General features: G+C 43.9%; 1 protein-coding gene across 1 annotated transcript in view; it reads right to left on the minus strand.

Moving 5' to 3' along the window:
• Positions 1-18,558, minus strand: part of NOS1 (nitric oxide synthase 1) — a 534,740-nt gene that overhangs the window by 236,337 nt on the left and 279,845 nt on the right. Inside the window, exons 4-5 of the mRNA XM_086943269.1 lie at positions 15,182-15,327; positions 8,159-8,321 (exon numbers count right to left, since the gene is read on the minus strand). Coding sequence (XP_086799395.1) covers positions 8,159-8,321; positions 15,182-15,327 — 309 coding nt within the window. The remainder of the gene's footprint in view (positions 1-8,158; positions 8,322-15,181; positions 15,328-18,558) is intronic.

Below are 18,558 nucleotides of genomic sequence, written 5' to 3' on the forward strand. Positions count from 1 at the left end.
TTCTCTGCTGTGGTAGGACTCCATTTCCCAGAGAACAACTGACTTTACCCTGATTCCCTTCAGCTGCTGATGGTCAGGGGAGGGGCGCAATTGCCATTGTCCTTATATCACTGCCTCTCCCCTGCAGCTCGGGGCTCGCTGGTGCTTTGCTGGCTGCTTTCTCTGCCTTGGTGGGACTCCCTGTTCCAGGGTACAACTGACTTTGCCCTGATTCCCTGCAGCTGCTGATTGAGTGAGACCTTTCTCCCTGCAGCACAGGACGTGTGCGAGCAAAGCCCGGGCCAAGGGCAAGGCCTGTCTGTACCAGTCTGTGGCCAGACAAGGCTGGGCTGGGTCACCTCTCTGATATGGTTGATTCATTTCTGGAATATCTTGGTGAGATTGTCCTCATATTTTCACCTCCTCAGAATGGGCTTGCAAAAAGTCAGTTGGATGTTATGTCCTCTGTCCCAAACCCACAAGCATTGACACCATGCTGGAGTGTGCTATCGGGGTTGGGTCCAGCGAAATTGCCTTAATTAGTGCAGGCCATCGCTAGGGCAGGCGAATAGTCTTGGAGGAGTGGCAAACAGAACTGATGCAGTTCAAGATTGTAGTTTAACAGAGGAGGTCGCTTCCCAAGGTTAAGAGATATTCTATCCTCTTGTGGCTCTACTCTCACATACAGTGCCACTGTTGGCACAGTCAGTGCGGGATCTTCTCCGGCACTCGTGAGGCCTAACAGCTCTGTTTCCCCCTTTTACCCGGCTTCCAAACAGAAAAAATCTATTGGCCACATTGCAAAGTTGAATCCACAGTCAGGCCTACCTGGTCCTGGAAAGGATGTAACTTCCTAGTTTTTGGCATATGTTGACTGTGAAGAAATGTATAGTACTGTCGGTGATCATAGAAGTCCAATTAAGCCCGATGAAGGACTGACTGGGACTAATAGAATCCCGCCTATGCTTAAAACCCACAATTCCCATAACATTAAGATTATTTGCCCTGCAAACTCAACTGCACCTGATTTTGCATTGAGGCAACTGGGGAGCATTGTGGGAAACCAACGGCAGGTCCAAGCAACTCTACAGACGGCACCTCATTGTCCATCTGTTTCACATTGTGATGCGAGACACTTGGGCATTAACCTTGGCACAGGGGACCTTTCCGCAAGTGCTGGACCTATTTTTATGTCTCCCCCTCAGTCACAGACCCCTATCCCTGACAAACACTCCTCCCACCCAATGTAGCACACAAGATGCTGTAGCCCTTCCTCTCCAGGCTCATGGAGAGACACAAAGATTACATCTCCCCCCTGAATCTATCCCATTGGTGGCTGTTTTAGCGAGTGTTCTCCCTCCGACACCGGAAATGGTGGAATCCACTTACGACCTCGCTTGTAAAGATAAACATTGGTGTACTTTTAAAGGGGGGATGGGTGGATATGATTGGGATAACATCATCATGGCCATATGGGTGGGTTGGTCATAATTCAGTTATGGGGTACTGTATTATGGTACATTTTAGCCATTCTGATATTGCTGGGCGTGTGATGCAGCACTGTGCTTCTAAGGCTGTTTAGGGTTCTGGAATCAATCAATCAATCAATCAATCAAGTCATTTGTATAGCGCACTACTCACCCGGGAGGGTCTCAAGGCGCTGGGGGAGGGGAAAGTTACTGCTCTAACAGCCAGGTCTTGAGCTGCTTCCTGAAGGCGAGATGGTCTTGGGTTCGCCGGAGGTGGGTGGGGAGGGAGTTCCACGTCTTGGCAGCCATGTAGGAGAAGGATCTTCCTCCGGCGGTGGCTCTACGGATGCGTGGTACGGTGGCGAGTGCGTGGCCGGTTGATCGTAGCTGGCGGGTGGGCGTGTAGAAGGTCATGCGGTCGTTGAGGTACTTGGGGCCCAGGTCGTGGAGAGCCTTGTGTGCGTGGGTGAGGAGTCTGAACGTGATTCTCTTGCTGACGGGGAGCCAGTGCAGATCTCTCAGGTGTCCGGTGATGTGGCTGTGTCGGGGGATGTCGAGGATGAGTCGGGCGGAGGCGTTCTGGATGTGTTGGAGTCTTTTTTGAAGTTTCGCTGTGGTTCCGGCGTAGAGGGTGTTCCCGTAGTCAAGTCGGCTGGTGACAAGTGCCTGGGTGACGGTCTTCCTGGTTTCCGTGGGGATCCATCTGAAGATCTTGCGGAGCATGCGCAGGGTGTTGAAGCACGAGGATGAGACGGCGTTGACTTGTCTGGTCATAGACAGGGAGGAGTGCAGGATGAAGCCCAGGTTGCGTGCGTGGTCCGTCGGTTTGGGAGCGGTGCCCAGGGCCGGGAGCCACCAGGAGTCGTCCCAGGCGGAGGGTGATGATCCCAGGATGAGGACTTCCGTCTTGTTCGAGTTCAGTTTAAGGCGGCTGTTCCTCATCCAGTCGGCGACGTTTTTCATCCCTTCATGTAGGTTGGCTCTGGCGGTGGTGGGGTCGCTGGTGAGGGAGAGGATGAGCTGGGTGTCGTCGGCGTAGGAGATGATGTTGAGGTTGTGCTGGCGTGCGATGGCTGCGAGGGGGCTCATGTAGACGTTGAAGAGGTTTGGGCTGAGTGAAGATCCTTGTGGTACGCCGCAGATGACTTCGGTGGCCTCGGATCTGAACGGAGGGAGGCGGACTCTCTGGGTTCTTCCGGTGAGGAACGAGATGATCCATTCCAGCACTTTTTCTCGAATTCCGATGTTGCTGAGGCGCTTCACTAGAGTTCGGTGGCAGACGGTGTTGAATGCCGCAGAGAGGTCCAGGAGGATGAGGGCTGCTGTTTCCCCGTTGTCGATCAGGGTTCTGATGTCGTCGGTGGCTGCGATCAAGGTGGTCTCGGTGCTGTGATTGGTTCGAAACCCGGACTGCGAGGGGTCGAGGGATCCGTTCGTCTCGAGGAAGGCGGCCAGCTGTTTGTTGACGGTCTTCTCGATGACTTTGGCCGGAAAAGGAAGGAGCGAGATGGGACGGTAGTTCTTGAGGTCGGTGGGGTCTGCCGTTGGTTTCTTCAGGAGGGCGGTCAGCTCGGCGTGCTTCCAGCTCTCCGGGAAGGTGGCGGTGTGGAAGGAGGAGTTGATGGTGTCTCGGAGATGGGGTGCGATGGTGGCGTCGGCTTTGTTGAAGACGTGGTGTGGGCACGGGTCGGTTGGTGACCCGGAGTGGATGGAGTTCATCGTGCGGGTAGTGTCTTCGGTGCTGATCGGGGTCCAGTTGCAGAGGGTGGCGGTGGCGGGCGTTGGTTCGGTGGTGGGGTGCGTGGTCTGTGCGTCAAAGCTGTTGTGTATGTCGGCGATCTTGCGGTGCTTCTGCTAGGCTTTTTCTATCCACTTGCAGCTGCACTTGGAATAGGGGCCCATAGAAATGAGAGTACCGAGCACAATGGTAGGATAGACCCCTAAGAGGGGCATTCTATCAACACTACAGTTGAGAAAGAGATTTCAGCTTTGGAAGACCTGAATAGTAACAACCGATTAATCCTGTATCCTGTGAGCCCCTTGCAATTTACAGAGAGGTTTGTTGGAATTAGGATGGTCCCGATGGTCGAAGATACTGATAAAGGTCCACTCTTCCTAACAATCTGCACTTGGAATATTGCTGGGCTTTGTAATAAAAGGAATAATGAGGCCTTGATAAAGACAATCTTAGACTACCAGATTTTGGGCTTGCAGGAAACCTGGGATCCTGAAAATCTGTTTTATACGGATGGCTATACTTCTTTTTTCCCCTGCAGAACCTCCATCTGGGGGTAGGGCAAATGTGGCCTGCTTACCTTGATATCCCTGCAATTACGGTGCACCTCTACTCAGGCAGACTCTGGCCAGGGTACACACAGGGCCTACCTAGTATCTTGTTATTAAACTTTTATAACTCCTTTGTGCGGGTACCCCTACAGAGCATTTGAGGGCCATAAGGTCTTTTTTACAAGCATTTGATGAGAAACATAAATGACCTTATTCAACTATTTTATTGGGTGATTTTAATTCCAAGAACCCTCATGAAATCGATTTTAACTTGGGCGATCATTTTGAGCACTTTATCGAGGAAAGCATGCTCGATGATGTCCTTACAGATTTTAGTTTGGTGTCCACAAGAGCTGGTATAGAAGGAGAAACCATTCTCACATTTAATGGGAGAGGGGCTAACACGGTCATTGAAAACAGGTTTATTTCAGCCGATTTAGCTCAGTTTGTGTGTAGCTTCAAGGTTCAATGGTCCGAGTTTAGTGATCATAACCGTCTAATTCCATCTTTGGAGTGGGGGACTTTTGATTCAAGCAAAGATACCAGCCCAAGCAATAGTGACATCAAACCACAAGATCAGGGTTGCAGATTAAAATGGAGCAAAGTCTACCTTGACTCCTTTTTACACTCCCTTTATTCTCCCTGTGGATATGGCATTCAATTGTGTACGAAGGATACCACGAATGATGAGCTCCTTATGATTCCCTTTAGTAGGAATATCCAACAGATTGCTTATAACCTCAGGGATAATGATAGCAAGAGAGCTACGGTGGGTGAGAGATGGTTTGGATCCACTTGCACAGAGGCACATCGAAGTCTATTATTTGCATTAAAGCGAAACCCCAGCCTCAGGGCCGAGATAGCAAGGAGAAGAAAGGACTACAAGCATGCCTTGTTAACTCGGAAAAGTGAAATTAAAGAGAAAGCCTAGGAGGATCTTTTGCATCCTTATACACTCAGCAATAGTGTGAAGTTTTGGGAACTCATTAACCACCCCTTTTTTTACTGGAGTAACGAATAGTAAAATAACCTGTGCAATTTCCCCGGATGTATGGATAAAGCATTTTTCATGGACCTATGGTAGTCTATCAAAGGTCCCGCCAACCTTCCTACGGGATCCTTGAAAAGGGATTCTTCCTCTTGTTTTATGGAGGATGAGGTAGCAGCTGCCATTGCAACTGTGGCTAAGAATAAGACGCCAGGGCCACATGGGCCCAAGCTGATTTATTTATACAGGATCCCATGGTCTGGGCTAAAATGTTAATGCATGTGTTTAATGCCGCCTGGAGAAAGGGTCACCTCACTTCATTTTTGAGGTGTGTAATTATCCACGTTTGAAAAGGAAGACCAGTCCCCCCCCCCAGTGTTACTGGCCGATTTCCCTGATTGATTTCACAGCTAAGGTCCTGAGCAGAGTGATTTTGGCTAGACTATCCGATTGGCTAGACCAAAACAATATAATCTCCTGTCCTTGGTACGGGTTCAGACAGGGGAAAGACACACTCAATCAGTGCCTCAATCGCCTCAAAAGGCGGATTCATTTACTTTTATGGACTTACCTTCCGCCTTTGATTGTGTCAACAGAGCTAAATTATTTTCCTTGCTGATTGAGTTAGGGTTTGATCGCAATTGTCTAAACTTTCTCCATAAACTCCATCAGGACCTCACAGTAGTAGTTAGATTCAAACAGTATGGGTCTCTACATCTCAAAAAACAGTGCATAAAATTGTCCGGCAAGGCTGTATTTTAGCCCCGCACATATTTACGCTATATATTAATAACCTATGCCCATCCCTGAGTGTGACCTCTAAGAATATTCCTTGGTGGGGTTGTACCTTATTCCTGCCATCATACCTGCCTATGACACTGTCTTGATAGCTAGAACAGCGGTGGGCCTCCAGTGACTTTGTATATCCTTCACAGAGTTTATATCTTCTCTAGACATGAACACTGATTACTCCAAATCCCATACTATGGCTATTGGTTATAAAAAATAAATTCCAGAAAAAAGTACTTGGAGAAAGCCAGGAAGTGACTAGAGTTCCTACCTTTCTGTACTTGGGGGTTATTTTTGATGAGAAGGGTTCTTGGCCCCCACATAGAAGGGTTGAAAGACTTTTTTGGCCAGAACAGTAGCCTCAGTATTTGATTTTGGGAAAAGACTGGGGGCTAAGCCCTTACAGGTGTAGTGCCTAGCGGTATGCCCATAGCGAACTGTGAGTATAAGCAAAAATGAATTGGGTGCCGGCCGCATGACCATTGCCTCTAGTGCACCTAATGTTGCTTGGATACCAACAAGCCTGCTGCACGCAAGCCTGCCTGAGAGCACTCCACTGTTCGTGTGCCCCAGAAGCAATGTGCTTAGTTAGTGTAGTGGCCTTTGTTTTCTCAGCATGTAGATCACCACGCAAACTGTCAGCACACGTCTTCTTCCTGTTGAGTCCAGTGTTCCTTCTGAACGTCACATGACACAGGCAATACCCAGTTGAAGTTAGAGGAAAGTACCTTAAGAGTGACTCTCCATTTGTTTTATAAGGAAAAAATACAGAGGAAGATCTATTTTTTGTGTGTGTCTACAACATTCCCTATAGTTCCTTCAAAATGGCATCTTCCTCCATTTCGTTTCTTCAGTACCATGATCAACTTACTTTGGGAGGAATAGATCGATGTGTTTGAGAACTATTTAATTGCACTAGATGGCCATGAGTTTTCAGCTGAAAGAAAGAAAGCTGTGCTGTTGGGGACTATAGGCAAAGAAGGCCATCATGTTTTCAAATATCTTCCTGATGTCCGTGACATTGATGGTCAAGTGGTGCAGGATGTGTATCAGGAGGTGAAAATGCACTTATGACGTAAGCTTGCGAAAGAGGAGAATATTGTGATGTTGAAATACAGGTTCTACACCCATCCGCAGAAAGCAGGGGAATCTCTTGAGGATTTTGTATCAGGACTATGTGAGTTGTCCGTTAAGTCAAAGTTTGGATCAATGACGGAGTAACTAATTAGAGACCTGCTCATAGTCCATAGTAAAGTTCAGTCTACGAATTCTGGGTTGGCTTACTTCACCTGCCCTCACAGGAACACCAGCATCACTGCATGCCGGAGTTGCAGTTTCAGCCCCACCCCAACATCACCCTTGGAATCCAAACCTTGTCTTCTTGCATCAATCCCAGAAAACCTCCTCCCCCTTACATCTCCTCCATCATTCTCCACTGCACGTCTCACACCGCAAGTGGAATTACCGAGTACTACCTTATCATCGGCCAACATAAACCTGCTGCTTCCCCCTGACCTTGTTCACTTTTGTCATAGACACAGTCACCGTCTGGTACGGCGCTACCTTGCGTAGATTCCACTTATTGCCATTCTCCAACATAATGTAATCCTTATGTACTTCCTTGACCTTGAAAGGCCCCCAAAACTTGGACAGTCCACCAGCCACTCTCCCATGTTTCATCTCCACGCAATCACCAGCTATCACCGAAGTCCCAATCATTTTTTCCCTGCTTTCTCTAACTGTTTCACTCCCTTTTCAGTTAACCACGCAGGTGTCAACTTCGTACCTGCCTTTCTCCCCCTCATACTATCTAATGGGGAAATGTTGGTTACACTGTTGTGTGATGAGCCCAGATCAAGTAATTTACCACCACTTCCACATCACTGCCGCACTGGTTTGCCATCAAAATTGCTCTAAGACACAATGCACTGTATTACTATGTTTTGCAATCACCGCTATATTTTACCCTTGGTTTAAGGAAAGGGGTTCTGGCAAGTAAGACCGGCCCTGATCTAAGTTCAAATGCTTTTGAGCCCACTAGTTTGTTTTTTGGCACGTTTTTTGTCAGGGCCCTTAGAGGCAGAAAAAAAAGTTTGAAATGCAGAAGCCACCTAAGAATGGTTTAACTCTTCTTTGTGTTTTTAATACTGATGAAATGGTTTTTATGGCATTCTGTCATTTTAACTTTTTTTATTGTCTTTATTGTGATATGTTTTAAAGGTTTTTTATTAACTGTATAAAGGAATTTGAACATGAACATACTGTATGTGAATGCAATAGAATTAAGAACAAGTGTGAACTTTGCCATGCCTTCATGTCACTGTTTCGCTGCAAGCAAGAAGGAGCTTTCATGTGTATTGCTATGCCTCCATCTCACAGTTTAGCAACACCGTACCTCTCCTTGGCATAAAGGACATTTGTCGGCACTGCTAACCCTCCAAGGCAACTAGATCTCACTGTTCCACTGCATGTAATGAAGAACATTAATTGGCATTTCGATTCCTCCATCTCACTATTGCACCCAGGAACTGTGCCTTGCATATCACTATAGGTCACTGCATGGCAGTAAAAAAATCACACCCACTTCTGTCCACCCTTCTCTTTCATGGCTATTCATAGATGTTTGTTGGGTGCTTTTAGGTTTTACCTGCAGCTTGGACCACTGTATCCTGCCCACACAGCGGGAAGCATTTCTCCAGGCATGTTTGGCCCCATAGATCAGCTCTGTGTCCCTAAGCTGGTATGTTTCGGTTTCTTCTATTTCATTGCGAACTTCTTCGAGTCTTTCAAGGTGGGCTTTGGAGCCAAACCTGCAGGGAAAGAACCATGGAATGTTATCATATGGCATTGCTGCATCATCCACTATGTCCAGTTCAACCCTTATATTTTGCATAACCGTAACTTGCTGTTTCACTATAAGTTTCAAACAATAACATGAGTTGCCCTAACTAACAATTATACTCAATTGGTATGATATAAATTTTATATCCACAAATTCACAATTAGCCTACATTTTCAAATCAAAAATATAATTTATTATGCATGACTCTTCATATGTTTACAAATATTATGTAATCTATACTAATATTATAAAGAGCGAGCCCAAACCTTTGAGGCGGGTAATCTCGGGAACCACAGCACCAATCACAACACCCAATACAGCATTGGAAAGGACAGTTGCAGCAGATGGACATAGGCTATACAGCTGCCCACCATATACATTAGAAGGGTAAAAGAACCTTAGGGGCAAAGTAGTCCTTTCTGGGCGTGGGTGTTCTTCTCGGGCGTTGTGCTGGGGGCGTGTGCATACAGTGATGGGCGCGGCATTCCGACATTAAAACGGCATTCCGAAAAACAAAGCCTTCACACTAATTCCTTGTGGGCGTGTGCATTCTGCCGGGGGCGTGGGCATACAGTGATGGGCAAGGCGGTACACAGTCAAAATATCGAGTTGGAAATATCGACCTACCATAATATCGAGTCTGAAATATCGAAGGTGCATAATATCGAAGGCAAGAATATCGTAGGACAGAATATCGACCCAAGGTAAGTAATATCGAAATACCTAATATCGATGTAAGTAATATCGAAGTAAGTAATATCGATAGCATATATATCGATGTTACTAATTTCGATGACACTAATATCGATATTTGTGTTATTGTATAGTTTTTTATTATGTATGTGTTATATGTTTAATTTAAGTATTTAAAATAATTACTATTATATGTGTATAAATTTTATATAATAATAAATAATTTTATAAGTAAATTTTATGTTTTTGTACCGGAGCGGGTTGTGGGTTTATAGGGGAATAGGGTGGGAAGTAATTTAATTATGGTAAATTGTTTAGTAATTAGTAGGATTTATTAATAAATTATAATTAATTGGTAATTATGTGAAAATAATAGGAAAATAATTGTAATTAATTTAATAATTGATATATATATGTTCTGTAGCGGGGTTGTGGGTTTATAGGGGAATAGGGTGGGAAGTAATTTAATTATGGTAAATTGATTAATAATTAGTAGGATTAATTAATTAATTATAATTAATTGCTAATTAATATTGATTAATTGGGAAATAAATTAATTGATTAATTGATATATATTTTCTGTAGCAGGATGTGGGTTTATAGGGGAATGGGGTGGGGAGTAAGTTAATAATAATTAATTAATTAATATATGTTTTTATAAATTTATATTTAATTTATTGGGAAATAATTAATATTAATTAGTTAATTAATTATTATTATTTTGTACATATTTAACATTATTAATTAATTGGTAATTAAATCATATTAATTAGTTACATTAATTAGAGTAATTTATTGATATATCATTTTTAATTACTGTTAATTAATTAATTGGGAAAAATAATATTAATTATTAAATTATAATAATTACAGCTAATGTGCTAATATATTTACTTTATTTGTTATTGTTCATTAATAATTAATTGCTAATTAAATAATATTAATTAAGTTTGGGTAAAGGAGTATTTTTAGTGTTTAGGGTCAGTTTTGAGTTTTTGGGTAAAGGGGTTTTTTTAGGGTTTAGGGTCAGTTTTCAGTTCTTGGGTAAAGGAGTATTTTTTGGGTTCAGGGTCAGTTTTCAGTTTATGGGTAAAGGGGTATTTTTAGGGTTCAGGGTCAGTTTTCAGTTTTTGGGTAAGGGGGTATTTTTTGGGTTCAGGGTCAGTTTTCAGTTCTTGGGTAAAGGGGTATTTTTTGGGTTCAGGGTCAGTTTTCAGTTTTTGGGTAAAGGGGTATTTTTAGGGTTCAGGGTCAGTTTTCAGTTTTTGGGTAAAGGGTTATTTTTTGGGTTCAGGGTCAGTTTTCAGTTCTTGGGTAAAGGGGTATTTTTTGGGTTCAGGGTCAGTTTTCAGTTTTTGGGTAAAGGGGCATTTTTTGGGTTCAGGGTCAGTTTTCAGTTCTTGGGTAAAGGGGTATTTTTAGGGTTCAGGGTCAGTTTTCAGTTCTTGGGTAAAGGGGTATTTTTTGGGTTCAGGGTCAGTTTTCAGTTCTTGGGTAAAGGGGTATTTTTAAGGTTCAGGGTCAGTTTTCAGTTTTTGGGTAAGGGGGTATTTTTTGGGTTCAGGGTCAGTTTTCAGTTCTTGGGTAAAGGGGTATTTTTTGGGTTCAGGGTCAGTTTTCAGTTTTTGGGTAAAGGGGTATTTTTAGGGTTCATGGTCAGTTTCAGTTCTTGGGTAAAGGGGTGTTTTTGAGTTCAGGGTCAGTTTTCCCTACTGTTGTACTCTCTGGAGTAGGAATAGAAATGTTTACCCTTACGCTATCCAACGTTTTATTTAATTAATGGTTAAAATATCAAATATTTATTTTATTTTTTATATTACTTACATTTTATTTATGTTACTCTTTTATGTTTGTAAATGTGTTAGTAAATTAGAATATATTTCATTAATTTATAAATTCGTAAAATAATTATTAATACTTATTATTCAGTGTATATATATTACATATTTACTGTATATATTTAATTAATGTATTCTTAATATATGTATTATTTATTACTTTTAAATATTATTAGATACTTTTAAATATGTTTATTTTATTTATTAGTCTTATAGACTTAATTTTACATTTATATATAAAAAGAAAACGATATTTTTAACATCGATATTTTTTACATCGATATTTTTTTTTCGATATTTCTGTACTTACCATGTTGTAGATAGGATGTCGATATTTTTGCCCTCGATATTGTTGACTCGATATTCTTGTAGGTCGATATTTTTGTAGTCGAAATTCTGTCAGTGATTCGGGCAAGGCATTTGCACGGCATTCGTGGAAAATGGGCCGGAAATCCTGGATGCGTTCTGGAGCCGCAACACACCATAACATATTGCTACGGTGCTCAGGCGGGGGCCGAGGTGAGTCAGCGTACCAGCGGGGATAAAAAAAAAACAGGCTGCTCTTTCACACACCTGCAGCGTGCACGCTGTCACGCACTGAACTCTCAAGAGGCTGAGGAGAGTCAGTGTAACAGCGGGGATACCCGGACAATGTCGGGACGGGCTGCTAGTTAAAAATAAAATGTGTATATCCTAGATATGGGAAGATATTTACATAGTGTATCTCTACCCCATTCTCGTAGACATTTCGAAAACGATATCCATATTATTCTTATAGATTTAGTTATCAGAATATTGTGCATGGGGTAAACAGTAATCTTTTGCTAAGTTGTCAACACCCTCGTTCTTCGCCTTCATATTTCTCAGGACAACACACATGATCACACTCATTTTTGTAAATCTTTTAGACCATTCCCAAACGACTACATCTATTTTTCTCTACTTATATTGACACTGCAAGTTCCTTTCTTATCTGTTTATTGCATATGTGACACTTTTCCTATGTTTTCTTTTTACTATGAGATCTACTCGAAAAGTTGCTCCAAAGAGGGGACACTGTTCCTAACAAACTATAAAGCGAGGGAGTACTATTTCCATTCATCCTAAATTCCTCTAAAACGAGTGATTTCCATTTTAAGAAAAACCCTATTTGCACTCTATCATTTACTTGTGATTCATCTCTGTTTGGAAACCATCCTAGTTTTCTTTTATTGAAATATGACATATGGTAACAACAATCTGGGCATGTTACTGAAGTGTAATAAGAGTGCATGAACAGCTTGCAGTTGGCCAATTAAGTAGTTTAACGAAGTATTACAGACAACACAAGTATTACTGTACAAGGCCCAGAAGATCGCTCCAACTGAATCACAATTCAACATAAGCTCCAGGGCATTCCAATACAGAACATCACATTGATCAATAAAGATGGGGCTTATACTAGCTCAATATAGAATTTTAAAGCTACCAATGCTAACACAACGTAAGGCAGGACACAACTACAACCATATAACTACAGCACACTTACTAATTCCAATAAAAAATATTGTAATGTAATTTCCCCAATTATGTTTTGTTATCACTGTGTTCTATAAAATTGTCTTAAATCCAGTGGCAAAGTGAGCAAGGAACTCACGTCTGGGCATACCCTGCCAACTTGCTCACTTTGTTAGCCTGGCTGATGAGGGGTGTTACCCCGAAACCGGTCCCAGGATGCTTGTTTCTGGTCCAGGGAAGACCTGGCTTGGCAGTTCGGTCTGGACTGTTCCCATAAAGCACAGGGTCAAGACTGAGTTGCATATGGCTGGGTATGAACTGGGGTGGCGAAGTGAGCTAAAAAACGATGACGGATTCAATCCAGATCTGTGACTGGGGGTGAGTGTTTAAAAAGTTTCAGCGTTCTGTCCATCATCTCTTTGTGTTTCCTTTCTTTGCCCTAAGTTGGCAGGGTATGACCAGACGTGGGTCCCTTGCTCACTTAGTCACTGGATTCAAGCTAGCCTGGTTGATTAGGGGCGTTAACCCGAAACCAGTCCCAGAATGCTTGTTTCTGGTCCAGGGAAAACTTGGCTTGGGAGTTCAGTCTGGACTGTTCACATGAGACACAGGGTCAAGACTGATTTGCATGTGGCTTGGTCTGATCTGGGGTGGTGAAGTGAGCTAAAAAACGATGATGGATTCAACCCAGGTCTGTGACTGGGGCCGAGTGTCTGAAAAGTTTCAGTGCTCCATCCATCATCCCTTTGTGTTTGCAAATCATTGGGTAGCCAAGCATTGGCCTCCCAATTGGGTCTCCATCCTCCTCTTCTCTTTGCTCCTGGTAGGACCTCCCACTCCACCCAATAAAATATCATCCATAGAAACATAGAAAAACAAAAATAATTGTTTACTTTTTTCGACTTCTCTCTGACAATCAGGGTTGAACTCCATTTCATAAAAGCAAGTGGAGGAGCCTGGAAATCAGTGTCTGAAATGGCAGTTTTAGAGAAGGAAGCTGAATAGGTGCTGCAGGGGTATGAACAGATTTTTCATCCTGTCTTTCAGGTCATACCCATCTCCCTCTCCTACTCCTGCTGCATGTTCTATGTTGGTAGTGACAGAAGACGGCCAATAGCCTGACTGCACTTACCTGCAGGGTAATAACAGCTATTAATTATTAACCCCACCCCCCTCTTTTTGGTACCCCAGTTTGCGGCTCAAGCCAATAACTGTGGGAGAGTATTCACGGCTGTTATTGCCCTAGGTTGACTTCACACCACATTTTTAACTTACAGGACCTACAAAAAAAGGGATCATAGTTTATCAATAGTTGTGTCAGCCATTACTTAATGTTAAGGGAATATGTCATGACACTAGTGAGATACATATACATCATTTGTAAAACCATCTGTTACATCAAGGGGAAAGCCATGAGCATATCATTAAATGTGCGCATTAGCCTTTGCATTGAAGAAAACAAAAAACTGTTCTATGGGTTGCTTGTGATATGTTCAGAGGAGGCCTGGTCTGGCAATTCTGGCTAGACTATTCCTATTGGCACAGTACCAAGGCTGATTTGCATATGACCCATTTCTGTCTGAAGTGGCATGGTGCAATGGGCTAATTTGCTGCTCAGAGTAATTACCAGTGGCTGAGATTAATTGAATCAATACACCCATCACTGTTCTGATTTCTATGTTGTTATGTTTTGGGTAACCCATGGTTTGCACAGCTTACCATAACTGGGGAATTTCAGCTGTGACTTACTTTAGGTGTTATTACAAATGCTAACCATAAATTGACTTTAAGTGGGGTCTTTGAATGAAAATAGTTATATTTATATATATATTTTACAACTGGGGTCTTTGAGTAAAAAAGGATATATATAATATTCATATTAACATGCTACTTTCATCATTCATTTCCTGAGCATCACTCCTCACCCACACGTTTGCCTCCATTATACCCCCACAGTGAATTGCCTTTTTCTTTATCTCTCTTCACTTTCCCTCCATAACTTCTCCCTAACTTGTGTATCATGGCCTCCCAATTGGGTCTCCATCCTCCTCTTCTCTTTGCTCCTGGTAGGACCTCCCGCTCCACCCAATAAAATATTATATTTTTTCCCCAATGGGCCTCCTCTAGTATCCATTACATCTCTTCCTGATTTCCTTCCTCATGACGCTCTCCTTTCCTGACAAATATAAAGTTAATGTCAATTTCTTTGCCTTATTGATTTTCTGCTGCTCTCCATTATATGTACCCTTTCAGTCCCTCCTTTTCCATCGCTTTTGTCAGTGTCACATACGGGTCTTCCCTCTTCCTGTTGAGTCTAACTGCTATTTCTTGTAGACCTCCACAGCTTTTCGTTTCCCTGGTGTGCCCGCTTGCAATGTTTCTCTTCAGGGTCCCCCTCCGTACACCACCTGAGTCTCCTAAATCTACTTCAGTGTGTCCCTTGTGAATGAGACTCAAAGTCCCTGAACATCACCCTGTCCTCTGTCGTAGTCACCCTATTCTCTCATTTGACTTGTGAATTCTCTGTGGGGACCTCCGATTCCTGTATTCAACCCTGTGTCTCTTCCTGTCCAACAGTTGCAGTCAGCCAGCCTCATGTTCCTGAAATTCATCCTATCGTCTAGGAGTGTTCCACTCAGTATCTCTTTTTTGAGTACCTTATCCTCTACGCATGTTGTTCCACCAGTGGCTATCACGTCTCTATTTTCCTCAAAGAGCCTCTCCCTTTCCTCCTCTAGGTCTTTATTCTCCCACAGGGTCTCCCCCTTTTGTTCATGTGGCCCCCTCACCCCCCACTTGCCTTTTGATAGATGAGTAGTATTGGTCGATGAAGTCCTTTGCGAGGCGGAGCAGCTGATCTTGTGTTCGGATATCTTCAGGTTTTCGGATGTGCACTGATGGCGTCATCACTGAACCCATACAGATCTGCTCTGAACATGGTGTGTTCTGCAGGGCATAGAAGAGACATGGGTGAGACCGAGGACAAGGATAGCTTCCAAGGAGACCAACAGAAGGCATGCACATATCTTTACAGAAAACGCATCCATTAGCTGGTGGGACAGTAAGATTATGGAGGCATTTAAATAGTCTGGGGAACATTCAGTGGTCTGCGACGTTAGCAAAGAACTGACATGGCATTACAGTCTGATGGAAAAACAAGTGCAGTTTTGTGGTCCAGTGACACCACCAGACATCACAAAGATATTTTAACCCCTTCGATGTTCATGACGAGCTCAGCTCGTCATGAGGTACACTTCTCGTACGCTCATCACGAGCTGAGCTCGTCATGATTGCATTGTTTTCTGAGTTCTTCAGCACAGTAATGATGGTGTTAAGTGAATAAGCGCTCTAGGATTCTGGCAACAGATGATGCAGCTCCCTCCATTCATTGGCTTGTTTGGGTAAACCCCCTTCAGGCTCTACTTATTTGTAGCATATTTCACAATTTCTATCAGCCGAAGGAGTATTGCCCAGGTTTAGAATTTGCAGTGGGTAAATGGGCCATTGGCTAGTATGCAGCTGATAGGCCATTGGTCAGGCACTGCAGGGGATCCGCCTGGGACTCCAAGTACTTCTGGAGGCTCCCACTGTCATGCACTGCAGAAGTGCTCTTTCAGTGTCAACACTGAAGTGCTCTAGAGAGGCACGGACAATAAACTAGAATGTTGATCATTGTGGGGCTAATTCCTTAATGTAAGATGGTCTAAATGGGAATGTGATGATATGGTCACGATCTTAGATGGGGGAGATCTCCTTCACAATGCTATGCAGGCCACTTCCCTTCCTCGCCTCACCAGTGAGGTAGAGGGCTCCAGCACTCCATTCATATCAACACCACCATGAGCAGCAGCCCCATACTTGTCACTGCTGGCGGCTAGGTCTGACGATAGCTAAGACCTTCGAATTTTACTAAGGAATAATATACTTTCTTATAGGGGCTTTCACTCAGTCCTCTTCATTTGTTGGTCAGTTGTGTCATTCATGTTTTTCTTTCACTCACTACAGCATACAGCCCGCTTCAGCTACTGGCTAACTTCATTGTGAATGATGGCATTCTACTCTTTCACAAGGAGCACATCCGTATACAAAGTAGTTCCTCTTAGTGCTGAGGACTACTAAGGCAATGTGTGCTTATAGAGACCACAAAAACATATATTTGCTTTTAGCCAAAGTTTTTTTTATTTTGCCACGTGCCCAGTACCTCTTACAACCAAAAAATGTTTAATAAAACTACGAAAAAACAAAACAAGCTGAGACAAAGTTAAAAGGCTGGCCTTCAATGCCAGACCTACGGACTTTGCTAATGTTTGTTCTTTTGGCAAGCAATGGAGTTCTGGTTAAGTGAGGCGCCGTGGGCAAGTCATGATATTACTAGAAGAGCTGCTGCGGACATAAAAGAACTGCTTTTAAAAGCATAGGCATTCATGCCACCGTTTTCAATTTATCCTAGTGTCTTCATACAACCAGAATAACTCCAATGTGACGGTGTTCGTGTTTCTGCTGATGAGACATTCACATATGTATGGTATGCACTTTTATCTCAGGAGGTGAAAATACAAATTATACATAGTTGTGCACGGGGCAGCTCTCAAACAAGTCTCCATCTCCAAATCAATTGCTGTACCTTCACATTCTCCACGCTTCCACCATAAAGTCTGCACTGGAGGGATACACCCCTTTGAAATAACAATTTTCAGCTTCGTACCTCTAGTACATTCCCACTGTCCCCTGAATTCTAGACCACATTTCACTCAGTGCATTTTACTCTGAGGTGGCATGGTGGGTTATAAAGGATGAACTGGAGCGTGGCATGAGCGACTGGCAATGGCTGAGACTAATTGTTGCTGCGGTACATTTTAAAGGCAAATCGCCAGGAGACCATTAATAGTTACAAGCTCTTTGCATATACATTCCACTCAGTTTTCCAGTAGCGGCTGGTGTCAGGGAAACGTGGTGAGCATGGGAATGGGGGGTGGATGGCCCCAACAACAACAGGAAAAGAACTTACCTGCAACCCGCCGCATTGCCGTTCTTCTGTTCCTCTGGCTCCACAGCAGCACAGGCTCCCAGACTCCCCTATGGCCAATCCAGGTGCTGCCCTTATGATGGTGGCTTGAGCAGGCTAGATTTGCACTACCAGAGAGACTGGGAGCCTGTGCCTGCTGTCCCCAACCCGGCACCGTAGCTGGGGTTGGAGACATCTCAGTGCGCATGTCGGTTTCGCCGTCCTAAGACGGCCAGCCAAACCCACATGCGCACTTGCAGCAGTGCCCGCCACTATTCCTCCTTGCCTGTCATCGCAATGGCCCTGCCCCTAAGACTCAGTCCTGTGAAGAAAAATAAAATGATAATAAACCTGTTTTATTATCATTTCATTTTTCAAGTTTTTCATCTGCTGGGAGGGGGGCGACAGATCTCTGCCATAACGGAGGAGCCGCCGCTGCAGTTTTCTGCTTTTCCTATTCGGTATTTCCCTTTCCCCAGTTCGTGGTCAACCCCACATTTTTCTTCTTCTTTTTCCTCCTTGTTTTCTTTTGAGCCCCTCCTTTTACTCCTCTCCTGCCTTTTCTCTTCCCTTCAATCCTTTTTTCTACCCTACTTATGTCTAGATTCTCATCGCTCTCATTTTCTTTCTTTTCCAGTTTCTCCCCTCCGGTCTTCACTCTTGACATGTCTTTCTCTAGTCCCCCATTTTTTTATTCAATTTATGTCTCGGTCATCCATTAGTGACTATTCTCTCTAATCCAGCTGTGTGGTTATCTGCCCCTATGGCCAGGGCCAGACTGGCCGTAGTGGGCACCTGGCATTTTCCCATTGGGCTGGAAGGGTGGGGCCGGTTGTCAAGCTGTGGAGGCCGTTTTTGTTACTTGGGTGCCAGTTCTGAAGCAGTGCTGCAATATCGCCCCCCAGTAACAAAACAGGCAGCAGTGCTAAAGCAGAAGCAGTGCTGCACTGCTGCTAGCACTCCGCCACCCTCCCCGGGCTGGTCTGGAAGAATTGCCAGGGATGGCTTGTGTTCCCAGTCCGGCGCTGCCCACGTCCCCTCCCTGCCCATCTCTATCTAAAAATGTCTCTCACCTTCTCTTGCCTCTCTCTGCTCATCCCTCCACGGTCTTCTCTTACCTATCTTTTCATCTCAGTCTCGGTTTTCATCGCCACAGTCTTTTTGTCAGGGCC

The sequence above is a fragment of the Lissotriton vulgaris genome, chromosome 11 (assembly GCF_964263255.1).
Source record: "Lissotriton vulgaris chromosome 11, aLisVul1.2, whole genome shotgun sequence".
Classification (NCBI taxonomy): Eukaryota; Metazoa; Chordata; class Amphibia; order Caudata; family Salamandridae; genus Lissotriton; species Lissotriton vulgaris.